Genomic DNA, 27,395 nt, shown 5'->3' with positions numbered 1-27,395 from the left:
TTATTGAGCAAAAATATTTAGTTTCAACTTTTCTGAGTTCTAACTTGTGTTAATCTTCTGTGTGCTGCAGGATGGATACTGGGAGTTCACTGTTGAGCTGGGAGAACTGATCAACGTCAACGTGGATGTGTTCGCTAACGTGTTCCTGAAGAACAAAGGCATTCTTTCTCTGGGTGAGAGTTCATGTTACGCTCTGTGTGGAAGAGCTGTTAGTGTTAAGATTCATTGATTCATTTTTTTTACTATTTATCTTCTAGAGCAGTGGTTCCCAAAGTGTGGGGCGCACCCCCTAGAGGGGTGCCTTGCCATTGCAACAGGGGTTGCGGGAAGCGGTATAGATGAATGAAAAAAATAAAACAGTTACGCAAAAGTGTTTCACTGAAAAGATGGTTTGTAGTTTGTTTTGTTGTGACCTGAAGTGTGAAATAAACTTCAGTGGAGTTTGAAAACAAAATATGCTTATAGGTTTATGTCTGGTAGAACAATGTGTGTGGCCCAGTTGATTTTTTTTTTTCTTTTTTGGGGGGGATTTTTTTTAATCCATAGGGGGGCCCAGAACAAAATCTTTGGGAACCACTGTTCTAGAGAAAGATTAAAATAAACTTGGTGGTTTTAAATTTCAGACAGTCGTCTAGCTTTGGTTTACTCCAGTGTTGTAACTGAACCGTGTGGATGTTTGTTAAAGGTGCAAAGGTCAACACAGGAATCAGGAGGCTGGTGGCGACTCTGTTGGTTCTGCAGCTGATGAGGGAGGAGAAGCTGGAGGAAGGAAAACTGCTGCAGAGTCTGTTTCACCTGAAGGAGCCGACTGGGTCCAGGTCTGAACCGCAACAGAACACATAGACACATGAGGAGAACCCGGTCACACAGATATGAACTCTCACATGGAAATTTAATTCAGTCGGTCATAAAAGTGATTTTTAAAATGACTAATCTGAACCGTCCCAGTAGTGGAGTGCTTAGCTTAGCAGAACATGAATGTAAACGGTCCAAAACAGAACCAGACCTGGTCCAGGTGGAAAGTAAATCTTTTCTGCAGACCCAGAGGTCCATCTGTAAGGAGCATCAGGAACATTGATCCAAACACTCAAGTTCTGGAACATGTTAGCTTAACTTCATATTTCTACCATCAAGGAAACGATTAATCGTGACGAATCAATTATTGAAATAATCGTCAATTAATTTGGTAATCAATTAATCACAAAATGACGTACACAGACTCAAAAAAGGCCCTTTACTGAAGAAACAACACACTCAACAATAAGTAAGCCACAACTTAACCAAAAATATCCTTTGCTACAAATGATCAAGCAAACATTAAAGAAATGCTGTTATTGAATTTTACACAGTAAAATGTTTATTTTCTTATTTTAAAAAGGAATTAAATTGTTGTTTATTTGCATTTTTTAATATATTTCTAATATTGTATTAAAAAATAGCCTAATAAGACAAAAACTCAGCAGAATGTGACAATTTAGTCAGTTTTCAAGTTTTTTCAGTTCTCAGGGTTTTCCACCTGCTGTAAAAGGAGTAAAGTATTTTTATTGATTATTTCAGTAATTGATTATTTTAATGATTAACCACATAAAGATTATGTACAAAATGACATGTTAATCAAAATAAATAATCACAAGCTTAACATACAATACTAAAGCAAATATATATAAATTTTTTTATATGTACCATAGATCAGTACTTGACTAAATGTATAATGTAAGATAACCTGTAGCTGTCCGCTGGCCTGAAATGCAGGGAAAATAACCGTAAAGCTGCACAGCCTCTTCAACCAACATGCTAACGGTTGCTAACAACTAGCCTAAAGGCAGCCAGCAATTTAGATTTATGCATTAATATCTCAAAATAGAATATCAACAAAATAACGTCTTAAACTTAGAAAAAAATTACTTAAGGACGTGACCCACTTGTATATATCACAACATATATTATATTATATATTGTGGTAATTTTTAACCTTTCTTCACGAAAATTAAAACAGAAAAAAAACATACAATACTGGAAAAAACACAAGACAAAATAAGTACGGAAATAGATAAACAATATTTAAATTTTTATAAATGGCAGGAACATAAAGTGTAGACTGAATAAAGTCTAGATAAAACCACAAGTTTATTACACCTTCTCTTTGTTATATATAAAGCTGAAATTTTCCTCTATATTTTCTAAAGAATATCTCCAAGTATTTTCTGCTAATGAGCCCTTATGCACTGAACTTTGTTTAATAAATTATGTATGTATATTTTTTGTATATTTTTGGCTTAATTACTTGCATGAGCAGAGATGTGAGTGTTTGCTTCCAGGTCAGTGTTTCTGAATATTTTCCCCTTGCAGGTCTGAGCGCTGGCAGCAGGTGAAGAAGGCAGTGGACTGGGTGCGCTGGGCCGACCGGGAGTATCCGTGCGCCTGCAGCCGGCTGGAGTTCGGCTGGAGCTGGGAGTCTTCCACCCGCCAGCTGCTGGGCTTCGAACGCTTTCCCCCGTTCTCACCGCTCATCAGCCTGGAGCTGCAGAAGACCGCAGCGCCGCTGGCTGTCCACTGAGGAAATGATGCAACATTTTCTGAAAGTCGTATATTAATTTGTATTTTGTTTCACTTTTTATTTGCTTCGGTTTGTGTTTATGTACGAAGAAGTAAAGATCATCAAAAATTACATGACAAAATATTAAAGCATTTAGTTTTTTAATTTTAAAACGTGAGAAAGGGAGAGAAAAATTTATGTTTCATCCACTTAAATGATACAAAATTAGTAAAATTACACTCACAGATGGATAAATAGAATTAGAAACAAAACTGTTATCAATCACAAACTGGAGAATATAATTGATGCCACAATCTAAACGTCTTCCTCCCTAATAAATTCAGAAAACCAAACCTTGGTGGTTTGCTTTTATCTTAAAAACTAACAAGAATAGATTAAAATGTGTTTGTGATACTTTTGGAGTTTAATTCTTGTTGTTTTATAAAACTAATCTTTTGGGAGAAATTAGCAAATTTTTTACATCATTTTCAGATATTACTTTCATCTGAAGATGGCTTAGAACTAAAATATACATTTTCTTTTCTTTATTTATTTTTTATTTTTTGCAACGGTTTAAGGCACCTTCTTTGGTTTTACGAACTGTTTAAACCTGTTTTTACACATTGCTTTACATAAAATATCAGCTTTCACTTGGAAATATCAGGCATTGGAAAAACAAACACCAAAATAATTTGTGTCTATTTTCAGTAACAGTATGTTTCACTATCTATGACAGTAACCCGTTAAAATAAAATTTCAAAGGCTCTTTAAGTACTTTATTCAGGTATTATGTCAACAAAATCTTCCAAAGAATTCTAAGGTGGTTTGTTTTTATACCCGTGTTTATTAAATCTGTAGTCATTTTTATTCGACTGATTAAAGTAATCTGAAAATGTTTTTTTAATCTAGTTCTTTTATGGCATCTGGGTAATAGTCAGAAAATTAAATGACCAAAGCGAAAGTTATGACCATGTATTTGTTTCAATCATCTCATTTTGTGATTCTCTTATTGAAACTTTGACATTTTCAATGAATGAGCTTATACAAATTAACAGTTTTGGATGTATTTTTAAACGACTTACTGTTTTTGTTGACCTATTCATAGCAAAATTCAGATAAATTACTAACGTAGCAATTGTAACCATTTCAAATTATTTCATTTCCTGGGTATTGGTGTCTGTTTTGTTCAACGTGAAATTTATCTAGATCTCAAATAAACATTTTTTATGGGCAGTAGTTTGTGCAATGTGTTTATGAATGAAGTGAGCCTCTACTGATGTTGGTGCATGGTTATGTTGGTAGGATGGTTGGACCTATTTGCTTTAATTTTTAAGGCTGGGATTCTTGGACGTTTTTCTGCATAGTTGTTTCATGTTTTGCCTGTTGTTGCCTGTATTTGAGCTCCAGGAGCTCAAATACAGGAGCTCCTGGAGCTCAAATACATTTTAAATTATAGATGCCAACCTATGATTGTTTTGTACAGGCAATGTTTGCTTTTATATTTTATATCTTGTTTCTGAGTTTGTCAACTTTTGCGTCAAACTAGGTAAATAATTCAATTCTCTGAGCTTTAGCATTTTCCAGATTTAAAGAGATGCTTCATAAAATAAATATAAAATAAAAGGGAAAAAGCTGAGATATTTTTTTAAAATCCCATGTTATTTCAAAAGCAATCTCGCGATATCTTTTATAATCTCACCCCGCACTCGAAGGTTCTATCTCGCGCTGTTGGACAGTTGAGGGGGGGAAAAAGGACGGTTGAGAACTGGTAATTTTTGGAGAAAGTTGAAATTAGAGTTGTTCCTGGAAAGGTATTAATATTTTGACTTGATTTGAATCTCGAGGTATACCGAAAATGTTTACACAGTTATATAATGGGGCAAAGCAACGTGTATTTATAGCGAAGCTTCAGTGACCTTTTTCTTAGTATCGAAGTTATGCTAAGCTAGTAGAAATGTTGAACAGAATGTTGGCCGATTTTACAGTTGGAAGCCATTATCTTGAGTATACGTCTTACGCCGCTCCCAAATAAATAACTGTTTCCACTTAACATCAAATTATAGGGTTTGATACCTTACTTCTTTTTTTTACTATGGGGCGGAGCGGGCTCGGAGGCGGGTATTAAGTTGGTCTAGAATAGATTCTAGACTTTGAAGGTGACGCAGCCATTTAAACGGCAGACAGCCGCTCAGTCTCTTAGGATAGCTACGAAATGTTACAGTATGTAGAGTAATCAATATATTCTGATTAAACTCAATAGCTGCAGCTGAGGACCGTTATTCCTGACACCTCAATGAGAAATAAAACGGCCTTTTCAGTTCACCCATTGTGTGGGATCCGCGCCGAGCCGTTAGGGCCCGATAATGTCAACATTTTATTCTCCCCGTCCAATAATATAAATAGACCTGTTTTTCTTCTTTAACACACTGCATGTGTTTTCTTTAACTACCAATAATTAATTGTTTTATGATTTCTTTAAGTTGACACATAGTATAATAAGTCACCAAACACCACCACTTTATGCTCTTTTATTTAGTAGATCAGTTGTTAGATCAGAGTAGTAAGCAATTCTGGGAAATTGCTTTCTAATGTAAAAGTATGACACTGCTGTATATGTGTGTGTGTGTAGTACATAAAATGCATTCAAGATCATGTGAGCTTTTTCTTAAAGGCCAGTGATCCAGTTGAGTTCAGATGAGGAATAAATGTGACAATAAGCAGAGACCTCACCACCTTCAGCACTGGAGAGAGAAGAGACAATGAAGGGAAACTCCCCACCTGAACATTGCTACCAATCACAGCACCTTCACCTGTGGTTAGTGCCAAATCCAAGAAGACTTAAACAAGCCACCAATGCCAACGTGTGTGTGTTTTAACCCTTGTGAAAGACATTACGGATACTCAGAGTTCACACAGGGCAGTAAAATGTAGTAGAGGGTAGTAAGTTAAATTAACTTAAATAAAGGCAATTGGAAGATAGTAAAAGGTAACAAACAGGATTTGACTTGGTAGTTTTCATAATTCCTTCAGTATATTTTGACCTTTCCATTTATAATAAGTTTTCATGTTAAATTCATGCTTTTTTTGTAGGATGGTTTTCAAGAGCATTTCTTAAGGTGTTCAAATGCGGCCCGGGGGCCTTTGGTGGGCCTTCACACAGATTTTGTGCAGCAGCCAACTGCAATTCAAAAACAATACAAATTTGGCTCATCCATCACAAGTGCTTGATGAGATGGAGACTTTTTATTTGTAATACGGCTAATAATTTTCTTACAATGGAAAATGTTAAGCAAAACCCAAAGTTTGTCTGTATATAACCAATATTTTGCAATAAGTAGGCCCACATTTATCCCAAGTTTTACTGAAAAGATTACTTTTCTGCACCCAAATTCTGTTATTACTGAAAATTACCCAGAAGAAAACAAGCCTAAAAGAAACTGAATACTAGGCGCTTTTCTAACAATAGAGCAAATGTGCAACGTTCCTTTTATATTTATATATCCATCCCCTAACTACTGTTCTTTCTTTTCCTCTACAGGCAGCATAACCTGTTAGACAACTGCTCAGAGCTCCTGGAGCTCAAATACATTTTAATGAAAAGAAGAAGTTCAAATCACTCTATGCTACGTGACATGGTAAAAAGAACATCATGATATACTTGAACTTTTAAAGCTAATATATCTGTGGGTCAAGTTGTGCTTTTTACAAACCCTCTGAACAAAATTCAAAGAATGTTTATAGCAGGGGTGTTCAAAGTGTGTCCCTGGGGCCATTTACAGCCCATCGGAATGCTTTTGTACGGCCCTCAACCATACAATTTATAAATTTATGATTCATAAATTTACTGGAAAGCAGAGTGAGCATACTTTACTTTAACTTCAAAAATAAATTATTAGTTTAAAAAGGACAATGTTTTTTGTTTGAAAATGTACTGGAATTTGTTATATAAAAATGTTTTGTGGGTCACAAAACTAAAATATGTGGATTAAGTTATGCTGTTTACAAACTTTCTGACTGTTGTGCTTTGCTTGTTTTATTAAAATATTGATTGTTTAGTTTATTGTTGAGTGAGTAAAAATGAAAAGAAATTAAATGGTTTTTGCAATTTGAATAAAAAATATTAAGAATATTGTGTTTAAATGTATTTTCTGATTTCTGTTGGTATGGTTGGAAACAAGTTATATTTACTTCTGTCCTATTTTAATCACTTTGGTTAATTTTCTGCCTGTTTCTTGTATTTATTTATTCAATGAAGCTTTAGATTTTCTTTTAAGATTTCTTTTCTGTCAGGGCTTTGGAAGTCTCTCCGACCAGATGTTGCCATTTGTGTCACTTGACGCTGTTCCAAATAGCAGAAGCACAAATTTCTCTAGAAGGGCGGGTTTCTCGGCTCTTGTGTCAAGCCAGGTAAATAATTCAACCCACAGAAATGAAGCAAAAATAACCAAGAAAATTTGTTTTATTTCCATGATTTCTCACAGTTGTTTACAGATTCAGGTGTTTTATAAGTGAGGTTCAGGTTTGTATCGCAGCTTCACTTCTGAGTTTGTTTTCAACAGGAAAAATTTATCAGGTTTTAGTTTTTAAAATATTTGATTTTTTTCTGATGTTTGTTTACATGGTAAATATTTAGAGGTAGATTTTTGTCATTTTTTAACCAATTATTTACAGTAAGTAGAACCATGTTTACCCAGAATTTTACTGAAAAAAATTACTTTTCTGCACCCAAATCAGCTTTTATTAAATTTGAATAAGTTTAATGCTTTGAAAGAAAGTGACCCAAATTGTATTCTTATTACTGAAAATAAATTTGTTAAATCGAGCCTAAAATAAAATAATAAAACACTTTTCTTTTAATACAGCAAACATGGAACATTTCTTTTATCTTTGGTTCTTCAATTGCGTAACTGAAGTTTTTTTTTAATTTCTCTTCAGGCAGTGTGGGCGTGTTTGACAGCTGCTTGGTGCATCTGGAGCTCAAAAACTTGCATTGTAAGGAGAAGAAGAAGCTCAAACTAGTGGCGACAAAGAACGGAGGCAACATTTCTTCCACAATCAACAAACTGGTGAGATTTTATCTGAGCTTTGGGTAAACCTTTAATGACAATCATTAACTGTGTTAATGAACCAGATAATACAATATTTATAGCACAGTTTATAGATATATTATTCTGAATAAAGAACATCAACTTTAAGTTTAACTGTTAAGCTCTAAAAGATTTTAAGGCTTTTGGAGCTTTTAAAGTTTTTAGCTTTTCAAAACCTTTAAGGTTTTTATAGGCATTTAAAGTCAAGATAACAAATTCAAACTATAAGCCACTAAAGCTATCAGATATATAAGCAACTTAAATTAGCTGCTTTTCAGACTTCAGTTAACTACTTATTGCTGGTGCTATAAAAGTTGTATAATCTGGTTCATTAACAATGTTAAAAAATAGCTTTTAGCTTTAAATACAGAAAAGCTAAAGGCTGTATATGGAAATACTGGGTCATATATTTGTCTACATCTCCCACAGTGCACTCTGGCAGTGACCTCCAACTTCTCTGACGTGCTGTGCAGCATCCAGAAGAACCAGACATCGGTGGTCCACTTTGATTATCTGTACAAACGTGAGCACCGTTCTTCTGTCAGTGGATGAGTGGAAGATGGACACTTCATCATCTCCAGGTCTTCCTCCCTGTAAGTCACAGAAGAGAACTCCACTAACACATCAAGGTCTTACCATATGAACCAAATACTGCAAATATAAATCCAAAAACCAAAAAGAGAGCAGGAAAAAGTCAAACTATAAGAAATAAGAATGAGATATAAAATACAGTCATTGCTGAAGGTTTAGGAAGTGAAAGGGATTTAATTTCATAATATTTTCACAGCCTCAGTGTTAGATTGAACATTCAGTGTAAGAGAAAGATGTTATATTTTGGACCCAGAGTCACCATAGTGTTTTTATTAAACTAACTTCATTAGAAAAAAGTATTAATTATAGTTAAAACTTGGAATAATAATGTGTTTCTGTGTCTAATGTTGTTTCTGTTTGTTGCAGCCAAACTTTCAAAAGGTCCGATCTCATCAGAGGGACCAGCTGTTGAAAAAAACAATCTGGAGTTCAGGTGGGACCATCATCATCATCATCATCATCATCATCATCTTCACTCCTGACACTACCTCACATCACGATGGTTTTACTTTGAAATTAGTTGAAGTCTTTGTATCTGACTTCCAAAGGCGAGATTTAGGCTAAAGCTACAATAATGACTTTCTCAGAAAGATTTCCAGGAATAAAGGTGGATTTCTTTTTGTGTGGGGAATAAATTGTTTATTAAATATAAAATTAATAATATGTACCTAAATTGCTTTGATTTCATTTTTAAGAGTAGCTATAATTATTTTATAATTTAATAAACTATTTCTTGTTCCTGTGCTGAAGCACATCATTAGTTAATTCAAATGGTCAACTTCAGCCATCTAACTCAAATTTTGGGATTAGTGGCTGACGTCTGATTGGCTCGTTCAAACGGAGGTCATTATTGTACTGGCATGTGTTGACTAGTCATCATGTAGTTATCATGATGACTGTTTTTGAAATTACTGAGATTCAAGAAATTCTTGTTCAAAGGTTTTATATTTTGCTGACTTGCTAACACACGCAGAGGTGCAGTTCTGCAGAAACAGAATTTCTCCATCGTTGCCCCAGGCGTAAAATCAGCACAAGCTTCTCACGCTCATGTTGCATTTAGAGGGAGCGTTAGTGAAACATGTTACGACGTGTTATAAACTGATTAAACCATTATAATGACTGAAAAAGGTGCAGGAGACAGAGGACACAGATGCAGTGTGAGCAGACCCAACTTCAGAGGAATTTAGTTCAGTACACAGGCTTTTAATGTATTTTAAATGCATACCCTTTATTTATCCATTTCTATAAAATAACCATGTTGTTTATTAATACAAAAAACATGTAGAGGGCGTGCTGTGGTGGCGTAGGGATAGCGCGACCCACATTTGGAGGCCTTCAGTCCTCAACGCGGCGGTAGCAAGTTCAATTCCCGGACCCGACCGACGTTTGCTGCATGTCTTCCCCTCTCTTTCCCACTTCCTGTCAGCTCGCTTTCGAATAAGGGACACTAGAGCCAACAAAAAGACCCCCTGGAGGGGAAAATAAAAACAAAAAAAAAACATGTAGAAAATTAGTAATTATGCTCAGACTCCCATAAACGTTCTAAAAATCTGTTTTTTATCTTGCATTTAAAGTCTATTTCTTTAAATGTAAAATCAATCTACTCAAGTAGCAGTAGTAATAGTTCAAAATATACATACAATATATGTAAACGTAAAAAGCAAAACAACTACTACAAGTTTTTGTTTTGTTGTTTTTTTGTTTTTTTCCCCAAAAACTTACTCAAGCCAATGTAACAGACAGAGGGCACAGATGCAGTGCAGGAGCCCCTGTTTTATCAAATAAGAATAAAAGAAAGTTGGCCACTCTGAGGTGTAAAAAATAAACCAAAAAACATTCTGGGGAAATACAACCAAAACAAAGACGCAAGTCTAGCACTACAGGGAGAAATGTCTCATGGTCTTTTCCTAACGATAAAAGAGAAATCCTACCACCACTAAAATCTGACCCTACTCCATTTTTATTTACATTTTCTGAAGAATAGATTTGCAGTCAGTGTTTTCTTTGGAGTTTATTGTGTCGTTTCTTTCAGTAGTTCTTGGTGCAGGAGAGGAGGTGGACAGGTTTTTCAACAAATTTGGTTTTTTTGCAGTGCAAAAGTGAACCAGACCAGCTGAAAGTGTAATAAATTTAATTTTGTTAATTTGGACAGTCAAATGAACCAAACCCTTTGAGCAATCTGTTACCCAACCTTTTCTCTGGCATCAAATTTTAACTGTTGTACGATTTCTCTTTTGTCTCTGGTAAAAGACCACAAACCATTTCTCCCTGTTATGTCGGACTTTTGCATTTGTTCTGATTTTATTTACCCAGAATGCCCTGCACTACAGTTCAGTTTCTGCTTTGGGGCGGTCTCTGGTCCGCTTGGCATTCACATATGCATTCAAATAGTGCAAGAGTTCACTTCAACCAAATGAAGACCAAGAGTTTTTGGGCAGACCAGAGTTTGTTCTTTTGGTTTGCTTCAGAGTTTAATTATGCATTCACACCTCCCCAAACGAACCGGACTTCCTAGGCAAAGGAGCTAGAGTTTGTTTAACGTCGACTAAACAGGGCTGGTGTGAATGCCTTTTTACAGTTTATTCCACCATTTGTAGTTTCTTTGATTTGCTTTGTTGCATCCATTTAATTTATTAATGTGTTTTTATTTTTTTTGATTATTAACCTGCTTGATAATTGCATATTTTGTGGAATAAGTGAAACATTTGTCTTTACTTCATATATTTTTCCTCAGGGATCGAGTAATATCCCTGAAGCCCAGTTTTAATTAGGAATATCTGTTTAAGCTAAATTATTAAAAATGTATTTTTGCAAAACTCAGTCTGCTGTCCAAGAGCACTTTTGAACTTGGGCTTCTGCGCTGCATCTGTGCTCTTTTGAACTTTTGAACTTGTTGGGTTATAACATCTCCCCACTGGCCCCATTGAGCTTGAACAAAGCTTATAAAATTTCTCCCCTTTCTGGCCATACAAATATAATTAATTCTGTATTTAGTACGTTATTTCTGTATTTATTTCTGGTTTTAAGAAATTAATAACAAATTCTAATATTTTAAGTTATTTAGATATAAAATATTCTGAAAGTAGCAAGAAATTAAAACTGTCATTTAACCCTCAACTCATTAATTTACCCAGAATCTACAAAGAGTCGGATTCTGCTCTCCCAGCATTCCCCGATGATTTCCAGGTGGCGAAGTACTCCGTTTTCGGACAGGTGAGGGAGAAGTTTTATCCTCCATTTCTGTTTTGAAGATGGGAATCGTACTGATGGAGGTTTGTCTGCAGGAGAATGGCAGCAGGTTTTGTGTGTTGGAGCTGCAGAGCGCCAAAGGCGAGCAGGGACGGCGCTATCGTGTGGCCAGATACTGGAAGGACGACGTGTTGTCGAAGGTATGAAACCATTAAGACTTATGTAAAGATTATACATTATATTATATCTATTTATGAAACCGTTAAGTCGTCAGACAGACAGTACAACATGAGCTTCTGCTCCGTCTGTACGACGGAGGATTAGGGCCGTGCTAAGAAGATAATAAATAAATGTTGCAATAATAAAGTCCTAAATTATGACTAATCTCGTATTGTTACAACTTTGTTGTTGTATTATTACAAGAATAATATGTAATACAATGACTTAATTTTTGTAATGCTATGAATTTGTTCTTGTTTGACTTTATTCTCGTGCAAGTTTATTCTTGTAATTAAATTTTTTATTAGTATTGTCCTAATTCACCATCATACTATCAGGGTTTATGTGTGCAAAATGGATATATAGGCCTTTCACAATAACAAATTTTGCTGGGTGATTAATTGTCCCAGAAATTATTTTCTGTATTTTCTCCTCATTTCAGTGTTCCAGTATAACAGATCAATATATTGATCAAAATATTTGGTGTCATTGAAAGTTTTTTAACAAAAATTTAATCAGTTCAGAAGTCCCTGACTTATTCCTTTAAGCCATCCATCCATCCATCCATCCATCCATCCATCCATCCATCCATCCATCCATCCATCCATCCATCCATCCATCTATTATCTTACACACTTACCCTAGTGAGGTTGCGGGGTCTCTCTCCAGTGGTCAACAGGTGAGAGGCGGGGTACACCCTGGACAGGTCGCCAGTCCTTATTCCTTTAATGTTTCTGCTTTTCAAATTATTCTTAAAATCATGTTGGAACAAAACAAATCTGAAATGGTTTTTCCAACAGAAGGCAGCTGTGATGGATCGGCTGGTGTTCCTGTCCACCTCAGAAGAAGCTGTGGACGTTTACAAGGAGCTGAGTGAAGAACTGGAGCGCTCTGAGCTGCAGAGGATGAGCAGCTTACCTGCTGACGCGCCACACCTGGGCTCTACCCCCCTGGAGCAGGTCTGATACACGCTGCACCACATGTGGTAATGTGTGACTGTTTGTGTGTGGAAAATTAATCATGTATCAACATTTCTGGAGGATTAATTGTTTACACTGCATGGCAGAAGTATTCATAACCCTTGAAATAATTTCTTGTGGTGTTTTTTTGGCTGATTAATACAAAGTGGTGCACAATTGTGCACAATGGAGAATATAAAATGTGGTGTTAAATTTTTTTTACAAATAAAAATATAAGAAAACATAAACTGCATTTGTATTTGACTGGAAACTTAAATCTGGTTCTTTAACATCATAAGTTTTTATAGTGCATATTGGTTCAAGTTTGTAATGTTTGTAACCGGTCAAATAATTTTTGCAGCAAAATGAGGGGAAATAGTGATGGATAAATACGTTTCTTACATGTAGAAAAGATTAAAACTGAAGAAAGATTGTGAATGTTACGTTACCATGGTGAAACATGGTAGCAGCTGCATGATGACTTGAGAGATGGCCCAGTCAAAGTCTATAACTAATTACAATTGAGAGTCCAACTGAACTAAAGCTACTTTTCAACGAATGTGTAAAAATTTCACTCCCACATAATCGCCTGCACAAAGGTAACTGGTTGTAAATATCCCATTTTGTTTTGTCATAAAGACACTTACTGGTAGTCAAATCAAATATCAACAAGTGGAGGAAGTTATGCTTGATTTTGTGTATAATTTCCAATAGTAGCTCTATGGCAGCATGAAAACATGAGCTGCAGTAATTGTAGTTTTTACATTTAAGCACCTTTTAATTCTAATGTTTATTTCTAAGCATTTTCCTGAAGGGAGATTTTCACAAGCTGGTATTATTGAAGTCATTACTCACCCGTTTTACTTGTGCAAAATGTGTCTGACAGAGTTCACACTGATATTCAATAAGACTTTGTGTCTCTCAATCTTCCTGTGGCTGAGAAAGACTTGGGCTTTATTGTTGATTTCTCCATTGTTTCCCACAAATTATCTTACAGACCTGATGTACGACTCTTTGGAGAATTTTTCTGCTTGTCATCTTTGCCTCAGTGTTTGCTGACAAGGCAAAAATGACTCAGTAAATGTATTGGGTAACATATTGAGTTCCACTACCGTAGCCATTATAAAACTGTGTCAGAGGTTTGTTCTATTACTGCGAGGAGCGGAGCCAACGTTATTTAAATTGCTTCTCTGTTTGCTGTCATTTTCATGTGTTTCCCACATGTAAACCTTGAGTTGGGGGCGTGGCTTGCAGCAGCTTATTTTTTAAATATTTTTTTAAAGGATATTTTGGCTCTAGTGACCTCTATTTCAAAGCAAATTGACAGGAAACTGGGATACAAAAGAAAAGGAAGATATGTGGTAAAGGTCAACTGGCTGGGACCTGAACCCATGACAGCCGGGTGTAGGCCTCATCATATGGGTCTTGTGCTTTACCCCTGCACCATTAGCGCACCTAGCAGTGGGTTATTTGGATTTAAAACAAACAGCTAAAATATGAAATATAAAATATGATTTGTTTCAGCCATAGACCTATTCTAACCTGTTCAAGGAACCTTTATAGGTCACATTTAATTACCTTCTGAACTTAATGTTTCTGATCTTCTCTCTGAATGACCTTCAGCTGTTGTTGGAGGAAAAGCTGAGCTCCGGTGATTTGTCCCCTGACGTGGCGGCGTTTGTGGAGCTTCTGTGGACCGAAGCTCACGGTTGCCTTGAGAACGTCCTCAGAGTTCCCATCTCCGATCTCAGCCTGAACGATGTGGGTTTGCACCGATCTGCAGTCAGATCAGGGTCAGATCTGAGGCTCCATCCTGAGGAACTTGTTGCTGTTTCAGGTGAGCAGAGCTGAAGGCCTTCTGCTTCAGGCTCAGAGGAAACTGAAGGAGGGAAACGAGGAAGAGACGTTGTCTCTCCTGGACGAGGTTTTCTTCCTGCTGCCTCACCAGGAGCCCAGACCTCAGTCACCTAAAGCCTGGTTTCTGTCTCAGAAGCTGGATCTCTGTCAGGTAATACCAGTGCACAGCTTTATGGTGGGATTTTAGGCCCTACTGGGATAACGTAATTGATTTTCTTCCAGTTAATCCGAGATGTTTTGAACGTGAGCGAGATGACCATGAACAACCCGAAGCCGTCCTCTGTGGGGAAGTACCGCGCACTTCGCTGCGGCATGGAAGCTGTTTCCCAGTCAAGCTTAGAGTTCCAGAACATCGCCGCCCTGCTGGCTGACAGGTCCATCTTTAAAATAAAAACCTACCAATAACCACCAGAAACCTTTCTGGAAACAAAACAACAAACATGTCTGTGTTTTCAGGCCTGTGCAGATCCAGCAGATCATCCGTGTCAGCAGAGCGAAGGAGCTTCAAAGGTTTCGGAGCGAGATTGGGAACATTAAGCCCCTCCTCCATGCGTCCAGACCCAGTAACTTTGTAGGAATCTTGTCCAGGTAAGTCCCAGCAGAATCCTGAGACGGATAACACAGTTTACAGCTGATAGATACTGAAAAAGTCAAGATTTTTAAATGACACAAAAGGGAAGAGTTCTGTGACCTACACTTATTGTGATAAATTTCTTATCTTTCAATATCTTTCTGTTCAAGTTTTGGTTATCGGCTGTTAAGAATTCCTCAAGAAGTTAGAAGTTCACATTTATGCTTTTAAGAAAGCACTTTGGCAGTAGCAGAACTAATGTTTATGATTAGTACAATAGGGTTAGCGCAACTAACTTTTTAGTTAGCGGTGCCCACCACTGTTAGAAAAGAATTATATAATCATTGGAAGCTTTAAAGAGAGTTTTCAGGACTTTGTCTCTGCTTTTCTCAGGTGCATCATTCTGTCAAACATTTGTAAACACTGACTGTTAGCGGATTTTGTTCAAGCCAAATTCGATTTTAATCTTTTTTTTTTTCTTACAATTTTTTTAATCACTTTTTTTTTTTTTTTTTTACAAAGAAATTACAATTGAATGCGAGTTAACCTGAATTAACAGTCAAAATACACAGAAGCTGTAAAGCACATTTGTCAAACAAAATGGGAATTCTTGTAGGGGATAAAATCCCTGTGAACTATGAAAACTCATGGAGTGCATTGGTAAAAACAAATCCATATTTTCCACACATTAAATTTTAGAAAACAGATAATTTGTTTTATTGTCCAAGATAAATTCTCAGATCCCTGAATCAGTCATTTAATCCATTTACAGCTATCAGAACATAGAAAAAGCTCTAGATTAAAATTTAATTTTGAGTCTGATTTCTGAGTATCTTATCATGATTTGTTTCTTTTAAAAACGACTTTGACCCTGTATCTGGCTCCTCAGAGGTCTGCTGCTTCCTCGTGCTGTAGTGGAGCAACATGGGATTACGAGAACAGACTACGGGAAACTTGGCAGCGGGATTTACTTCGGTGATGCTGTGAGGTTGGTTTGAATAAATGTTCAATGGTCTTGTATGTTTATTGGTGTGAAAACAACAACGTTAGGACAGTTTTGGATGTTCTGGTTGGTCTGCTGCACTCTAGGCTCTCTCTGTTTTCTCAGCACCAGTCTGAAGTACGCCCAACCCAGTGAAACAAATGGATCTCGCTTCCTGCTGGTCTGTGATGTGGCTATGGGGGTTTGTAAGGACCTTACTGAAGAACACAAGACTCTGACTGACGCTCCTCAGGGCTACCACAGCGTTCATGCAGTCCGACGTGCCATCAACCCAACATCTGATTTTGAGGTGAGAACAGAAGAGCTGCATATCCATCGCATGTTCAGCATGTTAAAGCTCTGCTGCACCTTGAGGAAACTGATTTCTGTTTTCTGTCTGTGCTGCAGGATGACGAGTATGTAGTTTACTCTCTTGACCAAGTGAAGATGAAGTATGTAGTTCAGTTCAGAGTGGAAGGAGACGAGCAGAAGAATTTCAGTCCGGACATCAACCTGACTGCAGAACCCATTGAGCCTGCCGAGAACCCGGGTGAGCTGCAGATACCTGACATTAGGTCGCCACGACGACGACACACAGCTCTTCTTCCTGGATATGAATGTGTCTCGCTGTCCTGAGATTAGTATTCTGTTGCTAGGAAACTGAAAAAAGTCATTTTTTCTTTAGATTTTTTGACTTCTTCTTCTTGACTTAAATCCAATGAGTTCAGATGAGTTACGGTTCTTAAAAAAATAAAGTTACCTGATGAAGGTGAATGTCACAGTAACCATATGTCTATAAATAGTTTTGTAATTAACAAGTGTTGGTGTGTTTTTCTTTGGGTTCATAGCAAACATTGACCTGTGATAATTAGTCATCCATCCTGTTTCTGGAAAACATTAAATTAAGCATGAACTTCAGTATTTTTGATGTCTTAAACCAGTTTTTATTTTTGTGTGGTTTCTACTTTCAAACACATTTCCATCTAACAAGCCCCTCTGTCTACAGATCTCACTTCAGATTATGTTGAAGAAGATCTAGAAAATGTGAAGAACCCTCTGAAACGTATTAAAGCTGGACTGATGGACAGTTCAGGCCAGCAGCTCCCCCTGCAGGCCGTCCATGTGAAGTGCAAACTGATGGATCTGCTCTGCCAGGTTGGAAAGAGAATCACCTGGATCAGCTTGGTGACACATTAATCCTGGTTCTGGATCTGATTCAGACTTTTTCCTCTGTCAGGTCATCATCTTCCAGAAATACACCAATCAGAGCTCAGAGCCCATCGAGGCGAAGTACGTCTTCCCGCTGGACTTGGCTGCCGTGTGCGGATTTGAAGCTTTCATCAATGGGAAACACTTGGTGGGAGAGGTAATCTGAAGCAAAATATTTAGATAAATATTTCACAAAGCAAAATACAACCTTATTGGACAGCGCTGACACAGTTCAACCCACCATGTGGTCTGTATTTCATTTTTATTTTCAGAATCCAAAACAATAGGGAATAATTCAATCCTTTAAAAAAGTAACAGCTCAACTAAAACATGTACAAACAAAAGCCTAGAAAAGAAAAGGTCAGAACTTAATAGATTTCTTAATACTTCATCATGCTGGGAATGGAGGACTAGAAGGGACAAAATTAAATAAATAATTACATCATTGATTTATTAATTAAATGTACCAAATACATATATGACTAGTTTATTTAGAAGACAATTAGCTTATTAAATATATCATTAAATATTTCAGGGGCGGCATCATATAAAGTCTACTTTTTTCATCTTTACATCATGTTATAATGTTATTCCCTCATCAAAGCATACCTGAAGTGATTGATTCTTTCATAGATGTTTGAGAAATTCTTTAATTTCCATGGCAACCGTGGAGCTGAAACAGAGGTGCAGTTTGAAGGTGTTAAATTACAAAGTCAAATTTCTAAAATAATGAGAAGAACCACCAATGTGTGCCTAAAGTCCATGTTCTGTACAGAACATGATCTCAACCTTTGGTTGAGACTCTTTTGATGAAACTATTGCATCAATAGTTGCAACTATTGTAACTATTGATGCTACTATTGCATCAACTATTGCATCGACTATTGCATCAATGCATGGTATAGTGGAGTTTCAATGGAAGCCCAGGTTCTTCTTAATATGACTGTTCTGCTGTGTTTTTGTTCTCAGGTGAAGGAGAAGGCGGCGGCTCACAAGGAGTACAAACAGGCGATAGCAAAAGGCCACGGAGCGTACCTCATGGACCAGAGCGCACCAGTATGTCCAGCAACATCTTGATGGTTTCAGGAATGTATCCCAGCCTTTCTGATTGGTTCCTCTCTGCAGGATGTGTTCACCATCAGCGTGGGCAACCTGCCGCCTGGCGCCACCGTCCTCATTAAGGTGACCTTTGTGTCAGAGCTGGTGGTCAGAGACGGGAGCCTCCTGTTCTCCCTGCCGGGCAGCGTGGCTCCATGGCAGAAGAGCTCCGCCCTCAACGAGAAAACACAGGTAGGGGGCGGAGCCTGTACTGAGAGGCGGGCTTATGTTTAGGAGGACTCACTTTGAGTTTGAGGATTTAATTTTTGTTTATTCAGTTAGAACAGGGCTTCTCAAACTTTCTCAGGCTAAGGACCACTTAACTCATTTAACAAACAGTTACATACCACCTAACTTAAAATAACTCCACAATATCAACATCTTCATACATACAACCAGAAATGAAAACATTTGTCTCTTAAATCCCGTTTTGTTGTATTTTTTGTTGCTGCTCTGGCCACAACAAAACCATGAACAAGTCAGTTTGGGGTGTGTTTAGATATCTACAGATTTTCAGGGTTTCCATGCGCGTTAGTTAAAGGTAATAAATTAAATGAGCTCAAATTAAAGTCAGCAAAAGGTAGTAAGAAGTAGTAAATGTTTAATCATCCCTCCAAAAATATTTTTAAGTTTCCATTGATGCTCAGTTATTTATTTAAGTTTGTTTTACTAAAATCTGTATAAAAAATTAGAACTACGGTTCTGGCAGGACCTGAGCTGTCACTGATAGACTCCAAGCTGCTGTGCGCATTCATTGTGTTGGAACCGCCTAACGTGTTGAGACTAGCTAGTCATTTTGCGCTTCGCCATGGGAAAATATAGGTTTTCACAAATTTGGCTCGATGATCCAAGATTTAAAGACTAGGAATGACCGAAAGGCATTTTGTTAAATATGCAGGAACAAATTAGTGATCAAATCAGACCGAGCGGAGCATCCACCATTCATCAGCAGTGGATTCCTGCGCAAGTTGACGCTCCACCGTGGAGCAGATCCCCGTTTTGTTTTTTGGTGCTAAACGAAGCGATGCAACTGCAAACTCAAGATCAGCTACGAGCTAAAGTTTTACCAGCGATGCGACTGGAGCTGCAGACAGGCAGTGGACCTTGCTGACTATAAAGCCATCGTTCAGAGCTGAGCTGATTTGAACACCACAGCAGCTAAAATAAGTTAAATAACACCAACTGCACCGCTAACAACAGGTTGCACTGTGAACAAACTCAAAAGTGAAAATTCCTTTGCAATTGTAGGAAAAGTGGTAGAACTTTTACGTACAAGTTTATAAATCATTTTTAGCTGATACCATTTAGACACGATTCATATTATTGTTTACATCTGGAAATTTTGCAAAGCTAAAAGGACGATTCTTTTCCTTACCATCCGTAGCTGTGCTGCCGCGGTACAATGGTTCCGGTAACTAAATGAAACCTTCTTCAGTTAGACCACTGTGAAGAATAAATAGACAAATAACGTGGAAATAAATGCTTCTTAATATGTTTTTGCTTCTTCTGAAGAGCTGTATAATCAGTTTTAAACATTTTTTAGTGTAGATGTGACGAGGCATCTCAAAAAAAATATTTGTATATGTAGGATATTATCTGTATTATCTTAATAAAAAAGACTTTTCTTATAATCTTGAGAATTTTCCAGGTGTCAATGCGATCCACATAATTAACTATCTGGAGCTGCAGAGTTCATATTATACGACAAGCCAGAAGAAAGTTTTCAAAAGCCTGGAGAACACAATCATTTAGGTTGCGTCAAGCATTTCGGATCAAAAGAAGCATTAAATGGCTGTCGACTTGTTTCTGTTGAGTAGTGAGTAGTGCTATTTTAAGTAATTAGTCTATGATAACGATGCTTTCGTTAATAACAAGCTAATCGATATTATTTCTATGAGCTTGGATCTGCCGGTAAATAATTTATTTAGCTTCTGTAAACCCAAATTCATGCTGGAGTTGTACGTTAATTTTGAGTCATTGTAGGATGCTGGATTCAGGTCCAATGTAGGTAGGCCTGTCACTATAGCAAATTTTGCTGAGCAATTAATTGCAGATTTAATGGAAATGACATAACAATGCATACGATTTCCTGCCAAAGATAGATAGACTTTATTTACAATCCTTTCATTTGGTCAATTTAGGAATTATTGTATATTAAAACCTTTGTATTGTTAGTAGGAGAATGTTTTATGTGCTCTCTAACCCCACAGGACGCTTTGAAGAAGGTTTGTGTGACCAATGAAGCAGCAAGGTGAGAATGATTGTTATTAATTTTTTAACTCATGAAGTCACTGATATGTTCAGCAATGCATTGGTTTTCTTCTTGGGACTGTTGGATTTGGATTCTTTAACGTTTGTCTTTGGTTAACTAATTGTGTTGTTTCTTCTGGACTTCAGAGAGTTTATGTTGGACATGTCGGTGGAGATGCCCTTTGAGATCTCTAACCTGACGTGCATCACCCATCAAGTAAAAATTAAGGTGCTGTTTTCAATAAACACAATCATGTCATTTGCATATTGTTTCATAATCTGCAATTTAATATTTTTTTCTGAGTTCATATGATGTATTTTTACACATGTTTACCTTTTAAACTAGTTTTTAAAAAAATTAATCTTCAATGTCATCCAGTTTTTATTTTTGTGCAATTCATTTTGTTTGTATTTTGATGTCCAGAGGAAGGACCGTAAGGCGGTGATCAGTGTTCTGCCGGGTCAGGTCATCGGGTCAGATGGTTTCCAGATGTCTGTCACTCTCTCTGAGGTTCATCTTCCCAGAATGTGGGTGGAGAAACACCCAGACAAGGACAGCCAGGTCTGTTTGTCCTTCCCCCTTCCACACCAATCTGCTTTCAGAGAGTCCCAGTACTGAACCCTGAGGCACTCCACACTAAGTGAATTAACCCTCCACTCTGCTGCAGGCCTGCATGCTGGTTTTCTACCCAAACTTTGAGTTTGACTCCAGCTCTGAAGGCAGTGAAGTTGTTCTTTTGCTGGACACGTCTGAGTCCATGAAGGGGGAATCGTTCCAGCTGGCCCAGAAAATCGCCCTGCAGGTTTTAAAGACTCTGAAGAACGACGTCAAAATCAACATTGTTTTGTTTGGAACAGGTTGGTATAAGAGCAGAGAACTGGTTAGAAGAGAACTCTGACTCATTGTTTAATTTTGGGACTGGATATTATTTAAACCATCTAAATCAAAACGTGATACAGTTGTATGTTTCTGAGACTTTTCTGTCTGTTGTTTCCAGGAACGCACATTTCACTTTCAGGTTAGACTCATTGAACATGAGTTTACTTTCCAAGAACTTGCATTATACTTTTCTTGAACTTATAAGCGACCATCCGGGGGGAATTTCATGTAACCTTCAACATGCAAAGTGTACTTTCTAAAAGTTTCCTGTAAATAATTTACAAGTTGTAAAAAGGACCCTGTTTTTTCTTTGAGATGGTCCTGTAAGTTACTTAAAATTACTCCATAGGAAAGTACAGACTGTTTGATATATATTCTGAAATATCTTCATTCTCTTCTGTTATTTTCTGCATCGGATATTTTACGTCTAAAGTTAAAACATGTTGCTTAAACTTGCTGAAGTAAATTCTGAGGTATATAAGAAAAACCACCAACTGATCTTCATCAACCTGGCTTTGTTTTCTCTTGATTTGTCTTGTTTTTGGATTTCAGATTATAAAGAAGCTTTCCTGACGGCCCAGAAGCTAGACAAAGTTGAAGCTGAAGCCAAGGCGTTCATCAAGGTGAGTTCAGACTCAATGAGGGAGGGAAGAAGACATGCAGAAAGGTCAACTGCCCGGGACTCAAACCTGTGACTGAAGCCTCTGTACACGGGTCAACGCTCCACCCACTGCGTCACTGCTGCATTCAAGTTCAAATTCTTAGCAAAGTTTTTATTTGAAGAAAATCCTCAAAATTGTAAAAGTTTGATGCTTAAATTCATCAAATTTAGCTTAAAAGCTAAAGTTGAAAACAGACACTTATATGAATTCCATAAAAATCAAAATTTTTGACATTGTATCAGACTGAACTATTTATATTAATCATAAGAAATCCTTTAATCTCCATGCCAACCACTCAGATGTGCAAAACGCGTAGATAGACTTAGCTCCACCTTCAAGGTGCAACTCCTTCTAAGAGCTGCACTTTCTAAGCTTCTGAGCTTCAGTCTCACAGAGCATCCTTCCCTTGCGTCTCCCCCATTCAGCTCCTACAGACTAGCCAGCAGCAATTAGCAAACACCTGGTGGAACTGCACATCTGCTGAGCTCATTATGTGAGCTACTTCTCAGTGCAACGGCAGTAAAAACGTTGTGGAAGGGTTAATATAAGAGTGATGTTATGATGACTTCCTGAAGGCGGAGTTTTAGAAAAAGCTGGAGTTTCTTAAAGAGACAGAGGCCCAATTTTAAGGTGTCAAATTAGAAAGTAAAATTTCTTTTAAATCATATTCAATATACACGGCATTTTTATAACAACTGTAACATAGTTACTGGATTGTCCTGAAACATGACACTATGTGCCTGGAAAACAGATAGTACAGCCTTTTTAAACTTTATTTATAGCTGAGTTGTTAAGAACAAATTTGTATTTACAATAACAACTTGGTGGGAGGGAAGAACACTTAGGAAAATAAAGAGTAATTAATCCAAACCTGTACAAAAAATAAATCCTGTGCTACAAACAGTCAAGCATACACGAAAGAATGCGGTGTTATTGTGTTTCATGCTATTTTTCTTATTTCAAAAGGTTATCAAATTCTTTGTTTTATTGCATCTTGAATGTGTTTCGAATTTTTATAATTACAGTATGACTGAAGTGGCTAAATTAAAAAATTGCAAAATGTTCCCCATTCCTTTTATCTGATTAATCTATTAGTCACCAAAGTAACTAACTGAATAATTGATTACTAAAATAATAACTAGTTGCAACCCTAATATATTTCCAAACTTTACCAGTAATTCTCTTCTGTCTGCTGTTAGAGCTGCTCCTCAGAAGGGGGCAGCACTGAGCTGTGGCAGCCTCTCCGGGCGCTCAGCCTACTGCCGCCGTCCGGCAGCATTCGAAATCTGCTGCTGCTGTCAGACGGCCACATCCAGAACGCGGCGGCCACCCTGCAGCTACTCAGAGACAACGTCCAGCACAGTCGTCTCTTCACCTGCGGCTTCAGGTGAGAAAGGTCTTCATTCCTCGCTTCCTTTTCATTTTTAGTTTCTCTTCATACCAGGTGACGTGGCTGTTTGTCATTTCAGCTCCACAGCAAATCGCCACATGTTGAGAGCCCTGGCTCAGGCAGGGGGCGGAGCTTATGAGTTTTTCGACTCTAAAGCGAAGTACACCTGGGCTGACAAGGTGAGACTTTCTAATTCACATGACAAACTCCCATCCGGTCTGCCGAATCTTTTTAATTTGCATCCTTAAAAGTCTTAAATTCATGCATGTAAAATTAAGGCTTGAAAATGTCTTGCATTCATTTTTAAAAAGTTGGACTTTAACACGTTAAATTTTGTCTCAACAGAACTATTTAATCCTATTTTCTATGCAGTATTTCTTATTTTTAGGACAGTCTTGCCACAAGCTTATTGATGTCAAATTATAGTTCCTGAGTAATTACTAGTTACATTAACAACATACAAAAGCACAAATTTTGCTAAATTTCTTGTAAATATTTCTAAATTAGCACCAATATTTGAACAGTTTGCTAAAACTGTTTAAACAAACTGAATGTGCACAGAATGTGCCTAAACCCATTAAACCAGGTGTCAAATGAGTTTGACATCCCTGGTCTAATTCATTTGCATGGAAAACATTCATCCTGAAGATTAATTTGAGCGTTTATCAGTTGAACTGGAGACGTTGTGATACCTGAACATGTTGTGGCTGCAGGTGGAGCGCCAGGTGAAGCGCATGTCGTCTCCCGGCTGCAGCTCCGTCTCCGTGAAGTGGCAGCAGTTCAACCCCAGAGCTCCTCCAGTTCAAGCCCCGAAACAGCTGACCGCTCTGTTCAACGACTGCCACACGCTGGTTTATGGCTTTGTGCCCCACTGCACTCAGGTATTCAACTGGTTCTTCTTCTCTGCTGCCACCTGCTGGGCCAGGTTGATCGTTGATCAGAGAAATTACAAAGGAGAGTTGAGTTGATCATGAGCTGCCTGCAACTAATGATTAAAGATAAAATTAATCATATTTGTGATTTTCCATCCAGGCGACTCTTCTTGGAGATTTGCGTGGTCAGGAGCTTCAAACCATGGTGTCAACAACAGAGCTGCAGAAGACCAGAGGAACGGTAAGGCTCTGTTTATTATCGGTATAAACACATTGAAATATGAAAAACATTCAACCTCAGCTATTGATTTGTTGCTTTAGTTTCTTCATAAGCTCACAGCAAGAGCCCTGATCAGAGACTACGAGGATGGAAACCTTGATATCACTGAAGCTGAACACGAGGTCAGCATGCGCGTCACCTTTGACCTCAAATCAGAGCTAAACTTTGTTGAAACTCCTGTTTTTGTGTTTTCAGGGTAAAAAAGCAGAGCTGAAGTCCTTCATCATCGATCTGAGCAAAGAGTTCTCCATACTGTCTCAGTTCACCAGCTTCGTGGCCATCGAAGAGAGGGTCTGTTTGTTTTCATGCCATGTTCAGAGTTGTTTTTGAATCAAACCAAAGTAATTTTTCCTGTTTTAGGATTCTGAGAAGGCAGACGATGGAGTCACAGACATCCCAAAGCTGATCGCAGAGGAGGATGTGGACTTCTTGCCAAACATCAACTGGAGTCTTCCTGAGCACATAGAAATAGTGAAAATATTTCTGTTAAAATTCCTGGGGATTCAAAACTCTATGAAGAGGTTTAATCTGTGTGGCTATTTTTTAAATATTTTTTTTTCAGCTGCACCAGCCTCCATTTTTTCTTAACTGTGTAAATTTGATGTACTGGTAGGAATAGAAAACAAAAAGTCCAAGTGTTGATCCCTGAGGGACACCACATGTTTGAATTGCAGCTATATTTATTGTTAAAGGAAACATGATCAGATTTAGGTCAGCTCTTTAAGCTTTTTGATTGTCTTTGTTACAGTAAAATACACGGAGATTGTTGGAAGGTTCAAGGATTTTAAAGAAATGGTTAATTCTTCTTTTCATAATACCCTAACCTCAAGTTAATATTTGTGAGAAATAGTTAAATATTGTACTTGTAACTGATTTTCTTCTATATGCTCTCTTCTTTTCAGATTGTGGTTTGTGATGTAGAGGTATTGATTATTTTCTTAACTTAAATGTTAAGCAAGAATTACAGCTTGAATAAATATATCTTACTTTGGTATTTTAGATGATTTCTACCAATAAATTTGAAGCAACTGAAGTGATCAGATGTGGATAATACCTTTCTAATGAACTTTCTGTTCCTGCTTCTGTTTCTTTTACAGTTATCTGAAGAAAGCGATCCCGAGGTACGAACCTTCATGCATAAATCTAGTGTTTGTATCATATGGCTTTACCTTTATAGTATGATGCTTTAATACTTAACAAGAACAAGTATTCATGGAGTACTTATAAGGAAATTTTAAGGCAGGTTTTGACTATGAGACCCATACAGATTTTTTTGGATCTTTTACTTAACCTTCCTCATTAGTTGAAAGCATTTTCATATTGTACGTAATCTGGTCTTTCACTTCTGCACAAACTGCAGCTCAGACAGAAGCTGATCACAGCTTCACTGTTTCTCTCTTTATTGCTGCCAGTCATCAACTGGAGTCTTCCTGAGGACAAAGAAAAAGTGAAAATATTTCAGTTAAAATTCCTGGGGATTCAATCCTGGCGATGCCACGCTGAGACGGGCACATTGATCCACACACTATTGAATTGCTCTGAAACTCAAGATTTCTTGTATGCGATTTATATGTTAAATCAATTATACAAAAGGAAATTCAGTATTCATTTTGGGGGACCTTTCTACTCTTAAACCTTTGTCATTCCAACACTGCTGAAGGGGTCCACTGCCTCATTTATTTAGTTTATTTTATTACTTTCCCCCATAGACCAGAGGATTGTTTGTAGACCTCAGAGAGAAGATTGTCTTTAGGCACAACTCTGGGGAACAAATAAAGAAACATTTCTGCTGCTTTTACGATCCCGATGAGCTCAGAGGCCTCCTCATTAGTCAGTGGACGTTTGGAACCAGCAGGACTCTTCCTTTATCTCGCTGCAACATTTCTCAGTATCTTTGGATCTTTCTGGTTTTTCAGTGTTTTATTTTGAAGGAAGGATGGATAAAATACTGCAATGTTATGTTTCGTTTACAGAGGAACTTATAATAGCACTTGTATAAGTTCTCAGGTGAAAAGGACCAAGTTTCCTTTACTGTTATTTTTAGTTACTTTAAAGTTTCTTATGCTTTAAGTTTTTTTTTGTTTTTTTTTCCTGATCTAAGTCGTGATTTTTTTTCTTGTATTTATCTTGTTTAGTTTATGTTTCTAAACTATATTTGTCTAAACCACTTTGAATTGTCTTGCACAAGAAATTTGTTACACAAAAAAATTTGTCTCGTCTTTGATGATGAACCTGTTCCCATCTCAACATTCTCAGTATCTTAGAATTTTTATTTTGTTACATACAAAGAATAATTGCTAAAAATACTGAAACTTGAAAGGTTCTTTCTCATAGGTGCTTGGTGGAAACATTGTTGTTCCTAATCTCTGTGGTAACAAGGACAGTTTACACCACAGTTTTTTTTAAGCTACATCTTTACAGTTTGTTACTTTTTGCTTTTTTACTTAGATGTGCCACAAGTACAAAATACTGGAATGAAATTACATCCTCCTTGTGTAGATCAGTTCTCCAGAGACTTGCTAACGACCTAATGATTCTATTAAGGTGGTGCAGCAGAGGCACATCTAAAAGTTGCAGGACGGTGGCCCTTGAGGACTGGAGTTTGACACCCCTGCTTTAGACCATTATTTCTCAATCCCTTAAAGGCGCATTCAGCAAACCGACAGATGTTTACACTTTATCTGTGGTTCACCTGTGACACACACTCAAAATACCAACAGTATCTTTGGCGATTTTGGGCTTACCTTAGATTTTGTTACGTAG

The 27,395-nt window shown here is 37.3% G+C and overlaps 2 protein-coding genes across 7 annotated transcripts in view; both read left to right on the top strand.

Annotated features, from left to right (window-relative positions):
• The window catches only part of LOC122839745 (protein mono-ADP-ribosyltransferase PARP4-like), a 36,684-nt gene extending 32,915 nt beyond the window's left edge, over positions 1-3,769 (top strand). For all 6 annotated transcript variants that reach the window (XM_044131666.1, XM_044131663.1, XM_044131664.1 and 3 more), the window contains 3 exons: positions 71-173; positions 686-818; positions 2,350-3,769. In XM_044131666.1, coding sequence (XP_043987601.1) covers positions 71-173; positions 686-818; positions 2,350-2,557 — 444 coding nt within the window. In that variant the 3' untranslated portion in view covers positions 2,558-3,769. The remainder of the gene's footprint in view (positions 1-70; positions 174-685; positions 819-2,349) is intronic.
• A 2,718-nt stretch (positions 3,770-6,487) lies between these two features.
• LOC122840369 (protein mono-ADP-ribosyltransferase PARP4-like) overlaps positions 6,488-27,395 on the top strand; it is a 35,978-nt gene continuing 15,070 nt past the window's right edge. The window contains 33 exon segments of the mRNA XM_044132710.1: positions 6,488-6,494; positions 7,472-7,602; positions 8,053-8,156; positions 8,158-8,216; positions 8,581-8,647; positions 11,349-11,427; positions 11,499-11,603; positions 12,423-12,581; positions 14,205-14,342; positions 14,419-14,589; positions 14,661-14,812; positions 14,895-15,026; positions 15,899-15,997; positions 16,118-16,301; positions 16,400-16,541; positions 16,998-17,146; positions 17,229-17,357; positions 18,170-18,256; positions 18,326-18,490; positions 20,509-20,549; positions 20,696-20,777; positions 20,973-21,110; positions 21,217-21,406; positions 21,981-22,051; positions 23,290-23,477; positions 23,560-23,659; positions 24,194-24,361; positions 24,513-24,593; positions 24,674-24,754; positions 24,828-24,923; positions 24,993-25,103; positions 25,535-25,555; positions 25,730-25,753. Of these exon segments, the coding sequence (XP_043988645.1) occupies positions 6,488-6,494; positions 7,472-7,602; positions 8,053-8,156; positions 8,158-8,216; positions 8,581-8,647; positions 11,349-11,427; positions 11,499-11,603; positions 12,423-12,581; positions 14,205-14,342; positions 14,419-14,589; positions 14,661-14,812; positions 14,895-15,026; positions 15,899-15,997; positions 16,118-16,301; positions 16,400-16,541; positions 16,998-17,146; positions 17,229-17,357; positions 18,170-18,256; positions 18,326-18,490; positions 20,509-20,549; positions 20,696-20,777; positions 20,973-21,110; positions 21,217-21,406; positions 21,981-22,051; positions 23,290-23,477; positions 23,560-23,659; positions 24,194-24,361; positions 24,513-24,593; positions 24,674-24,754; positions 24,828-24,923; positions 24,993-25,103; positions 25,535-25,555; positions 25,730-25,753 (3,651 nt within the window).

Source organism: Gambusia affinis, linkage group LG11, assembly GCF_019740435.1.
Source record: "Gambusia affinis linkage group LG11, SWU_Gaff_1.0, whole genome shotgun sequence".
Lineage (NCBI taxonomy): Eukaryota > Metazoa > Chordata > Actinopteri > Cyprinodontiformes > Poeciliidae > Gambusia > Gambusia affinis.
Note: the sequence above shows the minus strand (reverse complement) of the source record. Positions and strands in the feature narration are given on the sequence as shown.